This window comes from Nymphaea colorata, chromosome 2 (assembly GCF_008831285.2).
Source record: "Nymphaea colorata isolate Beijing-Zhang1983 chromosome 2, ASM883128v2, whole genome shotgun sequence".
NCBI lineage: Eukaryota > Viridiplantae > Streptophyta > Magnoliopsida > Nymphaeales > Nymphaeaceae > Nymphaea > Nymphaea colorata.
The window spans coordinates 35,682,890-35,698,885 of NC_045139.1; the positions used below are offsets into that span (position 1 = coordinate 35,682,890).

The window sequence follows — 15,996 nt, forward strand, 5'->3', positions numbered from 1 at the left end:
CTATTAGCTCCTGCTGACGCAAGACCTTGATCTTTAGTATGTTCACTTTTAGTTATCGCCACGGAATTCGTATGATTGATTTGGCGATTGTTATTGCATGAAAAGTATGTTTCTACCTCTTTCTAATTCGTACCTCCATGATCAAAAGTTGGTTTCTAGTTGTTTCCAGTCGTTGCGCGCGGCCTTCGAATTAAGGGCGGAGTAAAAAAAATTTCATGAAAAGAACCAAATTAAAGTTTTTAAATTTTGGCTAGGGCCAAAATATCATTTTTCAAGAATTTTATATAAAACAAGTAAAATTTACATATAAATAAATAAAAAATTGAAGTGGGGCCAAGGTTCAAGTGGACCCTCCTTGGCTCTGCTTCCAATACTTTCAGATCGACCAATGCTAATCTTTCAGCAAAATTGTTTTGCCGAATGGAGGGTTAAGGCTGTCTACAGGCCGAGTCGACCTCAAGCTAAGCAAGAACGAGTTAAACCCCAATGGCGGAACCACTTTGTGGCTGCTGTGATCAATTGCGTACACCAGCCCATAAAGTTTGTTTTATTTATACTTATAAACTTCACTCATTTTCACTTTTTATGACTGCACATTAAAATTTGAAATTTAAAAGTAAGTGTCCGTTAACTAGAAATTTCTGGCTCCGTCACTGGATTGAGACAACTCTTTACCTCGAACTATTTCCCATACTGTCTCATATTTATCTCCCTTCTCAATATGAATCTGCGCCTTAGAAAACTCCTGCTTGAGGTCCTTAAATCTGCTAGAAACATTGTTGATCGGCTATTCTCTATTTCATCTCGTGAGACGCTTCCATCACTTTGGCTACGTTTGATAGCCTTGCATTTGAGATCCGAGACTGTTTTAAAAGTTGTGCTATGTAAGATCTTCAATGTAAACAAACAGAAGATCTCAATAGCATAGGTCTCAAATCCATGTTATATACAAAAAACCAAACATTTAGGTTGTGTCTGTTACACTGTAGATCTGAGATTCACGATGATATGAGATCCAAGGATTTATGATCATACCATCCCCCGTCCGACCTTAAATCTATTATTAGATCCATGCTACTGAGGTCCCCAGTCTGTTTAAATTGAAGTTCTTTCAAAACACACCCTTTTATACAACAGTAGATCTAAGATTCCAAGCTGTCATATACAACCTTAAAGTCTGACGGGGAGAAGGTCGAGATCTTCAATGATATCAGATTACTGTAGATTTGTGGTAAACAAACAAACACAACCTATGAATGCGAAAGAACTAAACAAACCTTGGCATGTAACCTTTTGACCAAGAATTCATGCCTTCAATGGATTTTCGCCACCTTTATGCTCCACATTTATTGATTTTCTGACTTGCAGGTTTGGCCTTTTGACAATCGAGCCAAACAGAGTGACCTAATATATAGCCTACCTAGGCTTGGGTTAAGGGGCAGATTGGGCAACTTGGTTTTCCAAAGCTCAAGATTGTCATCAAAATTTTTACTAATTTAAGTCGTAGCGAAGCCACAAATTTTTGTTTAAGGGGTACTAATTCTTTTTTAAACTTTTTGGAGCACTTGTACGTAAATAAATAAAAATAAGGATGTTTCAATATATAAGGCAATTTTCTAGACAATGACCCACATCAATACAGAAAAAAGCTCATGGCCAATTGCATAAAATCACATAGCAGAAAGAAACAAAAGCACCACTCTGCATGTGATAAACGTTAGGTGAAGGCAGGAGCAAGTTTTTCAATGGAGCATGTCCCATCCTCATGGATGATAAGTTATTTAAAGAGTTCCATCTCCAAACCCAGTTGTAGAAAAGGACTTGCTATTGAAGGAGGTCTAGGCAGACCTTATCAAGTCCCAAGCAACAGTATGTCCAAGCTTGCAGCATATGTATCATGTGTTTGAGTTCAAGTAAACAGGGGCCATATGATATCTCTCAATAAAACAAATTAAGATCTAGGGAGTCATTTGACAATTATAACAGTATGTAGCAGTTTCTTTTGGGCATGAAATACTATCTTATAGTATTCTATGAATCTGTCGTAATATTTGGGATAGATACATGAAACAGTAGCATATTGTTAATGATGTCAAACGACTCCTATGGTATCTGAAACTTTTAAAAATGTTTCAGGGTGTGTATTCGGCAGTGAAAATTAATTTCACCTGGCTGGTGTATCATGAACCCAAACAAGGGTATTTGAGCAAAATCACACCCACGTTACTATTGTTTCTCAAGAGAGCTAAGAGCTATTGTCTCACACAAGAGAGAAAGAGATAGAAGGAGAGAGAGAGAGCCCATAAAATGAGAATGCATAACAAAATTTGGAAACAAAAAATTCCATAGATACAAGAAAAGAGACATAGAAACAGTACTTGGAGATTTGAATGATCAATTATAACAGTGGCTGACTGTATGAGACGCAGATGGATTGACATGGTTGAATTTCAGCTCCAAATGATCCAACATGCTATCTGTCATTTGAATGCTCAGAGTAACATTTGAATTGAAATCAGCAAGTTGAGCTGCATCGGTTTTTCTTATAAGTTTTTGAAGATCTTTCTCAATCTTCAATAAAATACTGAATTACAATATTAATGTTTAATTATGCCCAAAACAATTGTTGAATTTGGGTTTCAAGATTTCGGATCCTGCCCGGATCAACATTGGAGTCTGAACTGAAGTTTCAAGCAACATATTTGAAAAATGTGAACACAAATTTAACATATTGACTTGAACTTTACACTGACAGATCCACCAGGAAGTGCAAGACGCGAGAGAAGACATGTTGGTAGGTTGCGGGACTAGGATCCATGATTAGGTGACCCGAATCCAAAATATTTATGAAGCAAGGACGCACCACGTGGGTTCGGTAGAGTGCGTGGGCTTTCCTGTTCCCACGTGACCCTACATGTTCAACATGATGCGTGCCTATGATGTGCAAGCATGCATGCGCGCATGCATGACATGCATGTCGCATCATGATGCATGATGTGGCGTGGTGGAGCTTTGCATCACCAGCTCACGTTGACGTGGAACATGCAATCGTATTAAAAGTGTTAGATACGTTTTTTAAAATAGGTGATGAAGTGGAACAGCATCTCAATTAATTAGATACCGAATCTTTATTATTATTAATTTTGATTATGATTTGGTAGTATGTGAAGGGCCAAAGCGGCTTCTTTTATTGTCTTCGGCTTTTAGAGCTGTTTCAGGACTTGGGTGGTCTTCCGATACACCCTTCAAGTGATCGCTGTTGAGATCGAGCTGATGACGAGTCATCTACGCCTCCCTTAAATGGTCAACCAAATATGCTAACCTTAATTTTTTTTATCTTGACTTGAATCATCAAGGGTTTGCAAAAACAACTCTAGAACATATTAAAATTTTGTCGTTTTGTCGGGTTAGTAGCGTCGGGTTAGTAGCTTGTACAAAGCGATCAGTTCGATTGCAATGAACACCAATCCTCCATATAAGCTAAAGTAGGCATAATTGGAAGTAGTATTTTTGAAGATTTATGTTGCCGGCAAAGTCTCTTAACTATTCTACCTAGCTAGAGTGTATATAAGAATGCCAACAGATTAGATTCCATATTCATTTTTTCGGTTATTCATGTATTTGGAGTCGAAAATCATTAAAAAAAAATCACATCCGAATCCAGATAAATCAAAATTGAATTTTACAATCCAAATTTGATTTTTGTATACATATTTGAATCAGAATTTTGAACCGATTTTCAAAATGTAAGAGAATCACACATAAGATATTTGTTTAAAAACAAATTTGTTCCAAATCTGTATCCGAACCCGATAGGATACTTTTGTATATCTGAATATGAAAATGATCGGATGTCATTTCTTAAATTCGAATGTGATTTCTTAATTGGATATTTTCTTTTCTATATCAGACTTTTCAAATCGGTTGGATCGAATGTCTGATCCAAACTAAATATATTAAGCTCGAACAAACCCCATCAAACTTTAAGTGTTTTCAGTGGAACAGAGCATATATTTTGCATCTTGAATTCTGTGAATATCAACTTAAACCAAAATCTTAAACCCATAGTTTTGAAATCCACAGTTTGTTCGTTAAAATGGTTGGTTGAAATTAATGTGTCCTTGGCATTAAATCCGATCCACGAATTTAAGATCGGAAGGAATCAAATTCTAAGGGATTGGTAGGGTGTGACTTTGCTGAAAGACACCTCTTGTATCAAGGGTTTTCCAAAAGAAGTCCTACAAAATAAATAAATTTTACACCAGACCCCTCACAATTGCACTAAACTCGAATTCGAATACGAACAAAAAAGTAGCCATATCTCAATCCAAATCTGATTTGAATCTGACTTTTATTTTCATTTCTGCATCCGAATCTGACATTTTAAATAAAGAACCGAAATCGAACCATAGTATAATATCTTAAGGACAACCTTTTAAAATGCATAAATATTTTATTTGAAACTGAATGATATCCAAATTTGAATCCAAATCCAACTGGGTATTTATTCAAGCGAATCTAAATTCGATTGAATGTCAGTTTTCAAAAATTAGAAACTGATTCGATTTCTTAATCATATATATATATATATATATATATATATATATATATATATATATATATATATATATATATATATATTCCCCCTACAATAAGCCTATACAATGACTTCTCTCCTACGCATACAAACCATTACGATTACTATGATGATTCTTTGTTTGAGCAACATCTTTGATTAATGTAACAGGTGCTTCCATTTCCTTCATAATGTCGCGGAGAATTTCATTTCTTATTCAAGAAAAAAACATCTAAGTCGCATAATTTATTGCTCGATGTAACTAAATCGCATAGAATATTAAAATTTGTACTATTTATTTACGCATCAAGCGATAGATATTTTCGAAGTTTTGATCAACATAGGTCAAATTCTCCTCGAAAACATATCAATATCATATCATGTTGGGGGACCAAATGTCCCGGATTCTGCCTTCCATCATCGGCATCTTGAAATGGCAATGGAAATCAATGAAGACCTCGTATTAGAATAAGCCAATGACAATCACACAAGCCTGCATGCATAATATTCACTCGTCGAAGAAATATAAAATTTACACAAAGGCTCCTATTATTTAAGCAAATAGCAAATCAACGATTATCCTTTAAAACAATCAAATAAGCGTTCAGCTTTTCAACTTTCCAGAGATCAAATTCTCAAGAAGCTGTCATTCTAAATATATTTTTGTCTTCAATAAGCGCAATTCTGTTATTTTACATTAAGAATCAACATTTTCTGTCAAGAAAAGGCTCTTTAAAAGTTGAGTGGTTAAGGGTTGAATAGCGATTTACCATTTGTTTAACGTTTAAATGCTTTTTTGTTATTTTTTCAAAAGTAAAATGAAAATAAGAAAGAGAAAAGGGGGTGCCATTGTGAATAAAGCCACTTCATTCAACATTTAATGCGAACAACCTCATTTATCACTTAGAAGGTGCCTACCCAACTGCCATGACAAGGGGAAGTTTCATGTCACTTTTAATACACAAGTATCTTGGCTTTATTGATTGGTTTTTATATGCACCACATTTATATGCTACACCTTGTCAACTGCCTACATGTGTCTGTGAGCATGGGTAAATATGTCTGTACATGGAAGCATATTTTAAAAATGAAGCCCCTATATAGATAAAAATGGAAATGCAAAAAAAAATCATTTTTTAAAAACACGAAAAAGCGGTCTTTTTTTAAAAAGGCAAAAAACCTCGATAACGTAACAACTTGAACCACTCCTGAGCTCGGGCCCCTGGTTCGATGGATCCCAACCTTTCCTTAACAGTTTTGGCTCCAACTTCAAAAAGGCTAGGAACTAGGACAATCATCTCATTAATGACCATTCTTTTATAAACCCTTGAAGATCTCTTACAATCGGAACTAAACTTTTGAGGTGTAATAATCTAGCCCCTTTAAGGCACACGCGCTCGTGCGTGTGGGACCACAGGTTCGAGTGTTGAACCAGCTCTGAATACCACTGTAATAACACAACCTACTCTTGGGCTTGGGCCCCTGGTCTAGCGGATCCAAACCCGTCCCCTAGCAGTTTTGGATTCAACCCCAAAAGGCTAGAAACCAAGACAGCCATTTATGGTAATGATCCACTTTATAAACCCTTGAAGATTCCTCATAATTTTCAATACGGGACTAAACATTTGGGGCGTTACAGATAATGCCACTTTGGAGGCTTAATAAGCCGACCACTTGAAACATCAACCGCACTCTAGTGTCTATTCTTTCTTTTGGTGCTAGAAAACAAGATGGTGTAAATCTTTACTTTTTTTCATGTGTACATGATCCTGTGAAAAGTTTACTGTTTGTGCCCTAGGGTGTTTAGTACAGTGACTCGGGACAATGATTGGTAGACTAAAGAGTCGTTCAACATTAGGAACATCATGTGGGCGTTTCATGAATCTACCTCAAAATTATGCAACCATGTCTCTAGTAGCGGGGAGCCCTGCACCTCTCATGCTCCCCTCGTCTCATTTTCAGATTTATGAGATACTTATTTAAGAGTTCTATAAATTTACCTCAATTTTGGATTGGATTTATGGAAACATTTACAGAAAATAAGGAAAATGGAAGACCTTGATAATCAAGCAGGAAAATGCAAAGAAGAAAGTTAATTTTCTTTCAAATAGCCGTTCTTAATGTCATTCTCTTTTATTCTAGAAAGAATTGATAGGCAAGATAAGGTTATATCACCAAATTTTTGTAAGGTTCAAAGATTTAGCCAATCAGTTGCAAAAAACATGTCATGCATTTGTACGATAGACAATGACCATGAAGACAAATAGAGAAATGAAGTAATGTCCTCTTACCTACCCAGCATTTTCCTCAAATGCATGTTTTGTTTTATAATGTATGAAATTAAATTAACTTATAAAATACAAGCCTGTAGGTCTTTTTTACATAATACAATGAGCTCTTCTTCTAATTGTCTTGCATAAGTTGTTTAAATGTCGTGGTGCACCAACCTTTTGGTATGTTCTGAATTGTTTTTCTCCTTTTTTCTCTCTCTCTCTCTCTTCTATATTTTGCTTAAAGTTTGATATTCTTATTCCATGAGCTTTCTGGGCAAGTTTCCTTTTCCCTTTTCTAGTCATGTCATTTTTAAGCTTTGGAAAAAATTTTAAACTAGATACCATCTATATATTAAATCAATATGTAGGTGATTATTTGTGCCGTTTGATTCAAGTGCATTGAATATGACTGCAACACGTAGTAAGCATTGGAATGTATGCCCCTTTAGTTTATCCTTCCACAAAAATAGTATGTCATAAAATTTTTGGGACATCATGCAACACAGTATTGTATTGCATGATTTATTACAAATTTACTTTGTTTGCCTCAACCAAGTGAATGACCTAGTTGGTTAGGCTGATAAGGTGTCGTCAAGTGTTAAAAAGGTGAAAAGAAAAGGAAATTCTTTGTGCCCATGCAAGTGCGTTTCAACACAGTGGGTGTTTGATTCTCATATCTCATTTTCAATCTCAAATGTGGGGTGATTTGATATTTTAGAATCATAAATCTTAGGATTTCAAATCCACAATCTTGGGCAAAAGTTTTAGATTTTCTTTTTTTGTTGGGAGGATGTGGGCATCACACACATTGATTTGTAATAATTGCATCCTTAATGAATGGATTTCACTGCATCTTGGGAAACACAATCACTCCCAATTAAGAGGGACTATTTACTTGGACATCATCTATGTCATTAAGTGCATCTTATGTAAGTACATGACACATATAGAACAAAAACAGGTGCTCCCATGCATGAATTCCTATTTACTAGTCCAAGATTTCAGTGCATCCCTATTCTTTGTCGCTGAACGTTACTGTCACAAAAAACGCGTCTTATTGAAAACAGACACGTACAATATCCCAAAACATAGTCAGCTGTATAATACCCGTACGATTATTGCAAATCAATGGTGTGCGATGCCCACATCCTCCCAACAAAAAATCTATTGTTTTTGCCAAGGATTGTGGATTTGAAATCTTAAGATTCAAGATTCTAAGATGACAAATCACCTCAAATTTGAGATTGGATATGAAATATGAGAATCAAACACTCACTGCATTGAAACCCACTCACATGCACACAAGGAATCTCCTTTCCTTTTTGCCTTTTCAGCACTAGATGACAGATTGTCTGATTTGGATAGCGGGGTGATTCTTGAGACTCTTCCTTCAAAATTTTAAGTACAGCCTTCTTTTAAGCCATCTTCCTCCTCCATAAGAAAAGAAAAATGTCTCCAATCTTCGAATTACATTGATCATGTTGGCCACAGAAAACATTTATCACAAAGAAGAAGAAGAAGATTCTCAAAGCAAATGAATGTTGATGAGATTGCATTACTGTGTAGAGTTGGAAACTAGCAGTTAAGATTAATGATAAATTTGAGGGAATATGTAAGAGAAGAAGACTAAATGATAATTGAACTATCGGGCCCAAAAAAAATTATATTTTATTGTTTGTGGAAGGAAAAAGTAAAGCTACACTACTTTAAAAAAAAAATTACATTATAAAACTTAAAAATTTTTGATTGGGTAATGTATTTTTTTATATTCGGATTTAGTTTGGTCCTATCCGGATAAGTTCGATGGACTGTTTGGCCTGCCCTTGAAAAAAAATCCTGGTTGTTCTTAGCACATATGAAAATATGCTGGAGATGATAACTTTGAAAGCTCAAAAATGTCTGCCAGATGTGCATGGTATTTCTAAATAAGAAACTAAAGATTAACCTTCCTACAATTGGGCAACCAAATCCATAAAATCTGTGAGCTTTGTTTAGCAACTCTTGCAGACCATGCAACTCAAGTAAATTCTGTGACAAATGTGGTAAACATGTGAATGAAGTTTCTATGTATAAACAAAGTAAATTTCATCGGTTGGTGTGGGCAATTGCCCACACCAGGTACAACGTAGCACCGCCACTTGTATGTGTTGCAATTTACCTTGAATGCAACTTGGTGGTTTTGCTTATCACATCATGAACCTTCCTAATTCCCCACGAGCAATTTAATGAACAAAAAGCAGTGGAATCAACAGTAGCAAAAATTTGAGAATTTGGATCCAATTAAAGATCAATTCTCCTGTTAAGTCTGGAAGATTCAAAATTTCCGATTAAGTCTTGAAGAAGTTTTCTGTTTTCAATTTGCCTAAAGGAGAAAAAAAGTAGTGAAAAGGAAATGTAGACTGTGGGTCAGCATGATTCATGTGATTCTTTCTCTTTCTCTCTCCCTCTCCTGTGAATGAGGGAAACTTTCATTTGGCGCCCATTTTTACCTATAATTTCAAAAAAGAGTACTACCCTTTATAATTTTCTTAAGAAGCGCTAACCTCCGTGTAGGGAAACTTTCATTTGGTGCCTACTCTTTACATACAATTTGAGAAAAAGAAACCACCTTTTATTATTTTCTTAATAAGTGTGTTGTTTCCTCCTCATACAAACTATTAAATTAGGGTTTGAAGTTAATTAACTGCAATTTTTTAATATTAATTAACCTCTATCACTAGTACTAGATCAAATCATTATCCTTTTAGCCATAGTCACAAATAACTATTTGGAGTTTTAAATGGGGTAGTTTTTGTCGGCATAATATGGCGATCTTGAAAAAAAGGAAAAAATATAGTAAATTTTTAAAAAATTTAAAAAAAACTAAAAAGATGAGAAAAATAAAATAAGTGAGAAACTAATAACACAAACATCAAAAAAATAAGTATATATGCAACAAGTAGAAAATAGAAAATGAAAAAAAACTGTTTGACATTAAAAAAATAAAAAAAAACATGAAGAAAACTCGTTAAAAATGTTTTTAACATCTTTTTTAAAAAATGTGTTTTTTTTAATTTTAAACGACCATTTAATTTATCGTAATTTTTTGCATTTTTTTCAAAAAAAACATATTTTTTGTGACTATGGTTTTAGCAACCAATTATGATTTTCAAGTTACATTAAAAACTCACTCTTTATCCTTGCTTTAACAGTTTCCGGAAAAAAGTGTGTGCTTTATAGAAAAATCATAAAAGGTCATTACTATTTTAGAAATTTGGTAGAAAAGTAAGGTTAAAAGTGAAAATTTTCCCATTATCCATCAGCCCTTATAAACGTCAGAAGTTCATCTTTACTATGTTCACATTTCGTCATGGCCACGGGATTCATATGATTGGTTTGGTGATTATTATTGCATCAAAAGTTTGCATCAAAAGTTTGCTTCTAGAGCTTTCTAACTCTTACCTTCATTATCAAAAGTTCTTTTCTGGTAGTTTCCAGTCGTTGCGGCTGCTTCCGATATAATCCCAATGAACTGCGGATACATTAGAGCTCAGCTCGTGAACGAGTTCGAGCAGAGTCATCTGCTTAACGAGTCGAGCTCGAGTTCATGAGTAGACTTGTTCAAATAATCGAGTTGAGTTCGAGCTTAACATGTAACTGTCGAGTCGAGCTCGACCCATAATTGAGTTTGTCAAGTCTTAATCAAGTCGATATATTCAAACGAGTTTACGAATTTGTTGAGCCTTAATCGAGTTTGTCAAGCCTTAATCAAGTCGATATATTCAAACGAGTTTACAAGTTTGTCGAACCTTAATCGAGTCGAGCTCAAGCTCAACACGTAACTGTCGAGGTAACTGAACTCAACTTCACTTGGCTCAGAGTCCACTTGACGTCCATCGTTAAAAACAGTTGCCATAAGTGCATTAGCTATTGTTAGAGTGGAACAAAAACTCATGATGCTTTTGGCAACAGTTTGTGGTATTTTCATCAATGGGTTTCTAATTTTTAAATTCAGTACTCTCTCTGTCTCTTTTTTTCTCTCTCTCTCTCTATATATATATATATATATATATATATATATATATATATATATATATATATATATATATATATGACACTAACTATTTAGAATCATTCAACTATCCAACCAAAAACACATTGAACTAATGCTATATGAAGAAAATGTTCATCACTTGTTTTTTTTAACCATATGTCACGGTTGATCATGCGATTCTGATTAGATGTTGGGATGATTCCCAAAAACTTGATTCTTTTGATTCAGCTAGTCCCCACCCCACTTTATTAACTGTCCAACCGTGGAACTTTTGATTTTTAACATCCCCGCTAACTTTTTATAGTATGCCGGTGTGCCTTAAGTGAAAATACACGTAAAAGATCGATGTAGATAAGATTTTATAAGATTCTCAAATCAAGAGTGTGATTCTCTTTAGTTTCTAAAACTCATCCCAACTAACAAATTATGAATTATTTTATCTTTGTTTTATTAAAGGAAAAACAGTTTTTATGTTCAGGAACGAGAAAGAGAATGCAAATCCATTTGGTAAGGCTAAAGACAAACGGCAAGATTAGAAGCCAGAGAGAGAGGAAGAAATTTGCCGGCACTCTCGCTATCACAAGAAAAACAAAAAGGGAGGCCCGACTTTCGGGATCCACCAAATCCCTTTAATTAAAAAAAATCTTATTCCATTTCTGCCCCGTCCAGTTAAACTGATGTGGCCGCTTGATATCCTTAAATAAATACGTGAATAAATAAATGCACGATAATCTGTCCTCCTAAAAAATACCAAAATTTCTCAAAAAATGTGCCTTTCCACCTACGTGTCTTTTTTCGGTTTCCCTCACATAATTAAGAGATTTCCTTAAATATATTGTTACAGATTAACTTACTAAATAGTTTATTAATTTAAAAAAAATATCTTTTTTTGGTCCTATATCATCGCCGACGATCAACGATTTCAAAGTTAAAAAATATTATATTTTCGAAATAATTTGGAAAAGTAAATGTTTTTCCAAAGCACTTACTTGAGGCAATTATTGGAGTGGGTGACCATCGAGCCCCGGTCCAATATGACAGGTCCTGCCTCCAACCACCCGTGGGTCCCGCGAGCTATAATTGGCACTGGGATGCGGAGGTTGGTGATCCGACCCAGATCCAAAATAAGACCATGTAATTGATCAACCCATATCCGAACCGAAACCACTTACCAACAAGCGAACTAGATCCAAACCTCGGCTCTCGAAGAATCCAGATCCACCTCGAAGCGAGATCCGGAACCCCTTGCGGGAGTCGTTATCCAACCGACCACGTGAGCCACCAAGTGGGTCCCACTATCCCTCACATGGGTCATAATGCTCGTTTCCTCATCATTGATTAAGTGCGGGCCCTACCGTCCACGTCTGCTGGGACCACAGCCCTGCCCCACTGCCTCTGGACTCCACGTCAGCAGGTTTTTTAAAAAAATAACGAATCCGACTGCTGTGGGACCGACGCCCCTGACATTTGTGCGGGACCCACAAGACGATGATGACGGAAAACGCGTCCTTCCGTCTCCCTGGCAGCCACGTCATGGATGCGATCTCAACGAGGCCATGGAGGATCATGCATGTGCATGCCATGCATGCGTGAAGCGACATGACATGATGGATGATGCTATGCATCACTATGCACTCCATCTCCACGCAGATAATGCCGTGATGGGGCCTCTTTAAAACGCGCGTTGCAGAGTGGGGTGGAGAGAGAGACAGAAATGGGTTTCTCCGAGCCTGTCGTTTCGCGAGTTTCAGCGAAGGAGTCGTCGGAGGAAGATCATGGGGGTGTCGCAACTCAAGAATCACAGGTGCCCGTGTCGGGAAAATGGGAGGGAGAGAGCAGGAGAGGTTCCAGGAAGAAGGGGAAATGGTGGCGGAGGAAGAGGGACAAGGTTTCTCTTGAAGGGCATGTGGAGGGGAGGGAGGAGGATGAGGAAGAAGAGGAGGAGGAGGAGGAGGAGAAACATGGGGTAGTCGGGATTAAGGAGTTTAGGAGGACGAAGAGCCTCACGGATGTTGACCTTCATGAACTGAAGGGCTGCTTGGACTTGGGCTTCGGGTTCAGCTACGAGGAGATACCGGAGCTCTGCAACACCCTCCCTGCTTTGGAGCTCTGCTACTCCATGAGCCAACGGTTCTTAGATGAACAGAAGCAGCCTTCCTCCTCGGGCTCTTCCTCAGCAGCGTCCTCCGATGCAGGCTCCGCGGTCGGCAGCCCCATCGCTCATTGGAGGATCTCCAGCCCTGGTGTGTTCATTTGTTTTCCTTGGAAATCCTACGTTATTAGTGTTTGGTTTGTATGATTTGTTCTGTTACTGCAACAGGAAATATGTGTTCTCTTTCATAAGATTGTCCAAAAAGGATACGGATTTTCAAGATGTCCTCTAAGTTCTTCTTTATGAAAATGGAAATTTTGACGGGTAAAATTTCAGTTTTAGTTTTGAAGATAAAGATGCAGTTTATAAACTAGAAAGGAATTAGTTGGCGCATTTAAGTTGTTCATTGGTAAGGTTTTGCTGAAGCAACAGTTTCGGTTGTTTTGCTTATTTGCAACTTATGTTTTCTTTTTACACGATCTTTTCCTTGAATTGCAAATGTCTAATCATTAATCGTAGAACACCAAAAAAATTGCTGTTGGAAGCCATGAGCTCTTTTTGTTTTCTTACCACTTAAACGCTTGTTTGTAACAAAAAGAATCATGATCTTGCTTCCTGTTTTTTTCTTAGTTTTCCCCTTAAAAGACTGTCTTGGTTATGATTGAAGCTACCAAAGCTAAATTCGACTCTTCTCCTAAGATCACACATTTACACTTCCTCAGACGTAAAAAAACCCGCTACCATTTCTACTGATTTGCACAAGAAAAAGTCGGGTTCTTTGGAAGATATTACTTGCTCATGATATGGCAAGAGTTTACTAAAACAATCTTGTTCCTCTTCCGTCTTGGAAGTTGGTATCTGGTTTCACTGTGTCATGTTTTCTTCGTCTTAATCTTCTTCTTGATAATTTTGCATTTTTTTTTCAGGAGATCGCCCGGAGGATGTCAAAGCTAGGCTCAAGTTTTGGGCACAAGCTGTAGCTTGTACCATCAGGCTATGCAGTTAGCATCTTTCGTAAAATTCACACCCGAACGTGTACATACCTACAAATATATGTTTTAACCAACCATGGTTTAGGGCTTTTAGCATCAGGAACCTTAGGCTAGTGGTGTTTTCCGGCCTTTAGTTCATTGGGGTTGCTCGAATCTGCAAAATTCCTGTTAACATCGCTGCAAAAAGGTAGCAGTTAGCTTAAATGGCAGCGCAGTAGAAGATGGAAGATTCTCTTCCACCGTGCCTTGGACGTGTACCTCTATAATTATTGAGAAGAAGCATCAAACTCTACTCCATTTCTATATCTAAGCTCTGGGGAGTCATCTACTGATCTCAACTGTGTTGGATATACATAAATTTGCAAGATTTCCCCAAGCCTTTCTTGCAAGATGTCGGCAATTTTGGCGTTGGCTGCACCTCTCAAAGATTGGAAGAAGCACAGATATGGTGATTGAGAAGTATCAAACGTTTCGTTTCAGGTTCATGGAGATTCTTGGCTTACCTGCTTAGGTAGGAGTTCGAATCAATTAAGGTTAAGTTCAGGGAACAGAGTCTGAAGGCTGTGCTCGGATGAAGCACTCCTGGCAGGCAGCGAATGTAGAGCAGTAGAAGGAATACAAACTGCTGAAATAAACGCATAATGTAACCCCGTTTTTGAGTCAATCAATATGGAAAATCTATGCATGAATTACTACCTGTTTCTTGCATGGCTCATTATGTCCTTCCAACTTTATCGATTTAGAGTTCTTTCCACGAGATCATCCTATTTAACTACATGTGACGATGGAGCAACACTACAATCCATAATTTATCAAACTCATGATCTTACATATCAGTACCTATACCTTGCGATCTCCGTTATTCTATTTTATACAGTAAGTTTATTGTAAGATCTGATGGGAAGGATTGATCTTAAGCCATTGCACTTCAAAAGTGTGAGTATCTAAGGTCAGATCAGATACGAGGCAATCAAACACCACCCAGACTTTACCTCGATAATTAGACATTTCTTGGAGGCAAAACGGAGGCGCGTTAATATCTTTGATGAATTTCGCAGCTCTTCACATACCGAAATTGCAATTGGAAACACTGTCACCATGCTCCTAGAAATTTAGCTGTGGCTGGAAGAGGCGCGTTTATAGATTCATCAAGAGGGCAATTGCTGGCCTTCCAAAGAGTCAGGTGAGCTTTTCTCTGCAACGCTTTGCAGAAAACAGTCCAACCTGACAAGTTGGATCCGAAATTTTGGCCAAATCAAATGACTTGCTTTGTCAAACGATATGACGTTTCAAGAAAAATTTTCAGAGTGATGACTAGTAAAGCCAAGCTTTCCTGCACATTGTAGAAAAAAAAAAAGAAAAAGAAAAATAATCTCGTTATCATATACACACCCTCAGTTATGTCAAGGATAAAGAGTCACAAGGATCCTAATGAATCTCACATGTCCAGCCAGCAGTTGTCAGGAATTGTCTCTCTGTTACTGTCTGTGTAGCAAATATCTTGTAACTGTATTCATACAGATCTCTTGTAACTGATTGATCTCACCATGAAGCCTGCAATATCGTTACAGCCATATATAGTCCAAATAACAATATGAAAACACGAATTGCTCTACCCAAAAAACTGCACTGCCGGAATCTTCCTGTGCGATTCTCTGCATGCGAGGCTTTCTACTTTCTTCAATTGCTCTACCCAAAAATATTTGTGTACATCTTCATCTTATGGTAATGGATGGATTGCTGGACTTTCCTTAGTTGAAAGGACAGTGTAACACAAGCACTAATAGACAGTCATAAATTTTTCATGAAGTGGGCCCAATTAAAGTTGCTTATTAAAGTTTTTAAATTTTGACTAGATCTTAAATATTATTTTTCAAAATTTTTATATAGAACAAGTGAAATATTATAAAATTTACATATAAATTATATAATTTTCTTTTTTGAGGCAGCACACCCGAATTGAACTTCCACTTGAATGCCAGTAAGAGAATAGCTGGTTCATGTCTGATTAGTGAACCGATTCCAAATAT

At 36.8% G+C, this 15,996-nt stretch overlaps 1 protein-coding gene across 1 annotated transcript; it reads left to right on the plus strand.

Annotated features, from left to right (window-relative positions):
* Positions 1-12,581: 12,581 nt before the first annotated feature.
* On the plus strand, positions 12,582-14,670 carry LOC116247012 (uncharacterized). Its single transcript, XM_031618957.2, has 2 exons — positions 12,582-13,125; positions 13,901-14,670. The coding sequence occupies exons 1-2, from the start codon at positions 12,597-12,599 to the stop codon at positions 13,978-13,980; spliced, it is 609 nt and encodes a 202-aa protein (XP_031474817.1). The 5' UTR covers positions 12,582-12,596; the 3' UTR covers positions 13,981-14,670.
* The last annotated feature ends 1,326 nt before the right edge of the window (positions 14,671-15,996 follow it).

Bases quoted from the DNA above. Each gene is read 5' to 3' on its own strand.
- LOC116247012 (XM_031618957.2), top strand. From the start codon at position 12,597: ATGGGTTTCTCCGAGCCTGTCGTTTCGCGAGTTTCAGCGAAGGAGTCG. The intron at 13,126-13,900 runs GTGTGTTCATTT...TTTTTTTTTCAG, and splicing joins TTGGAGGATCTCCAGCCCTG to GAGATCGCCCGGAGGATGTC.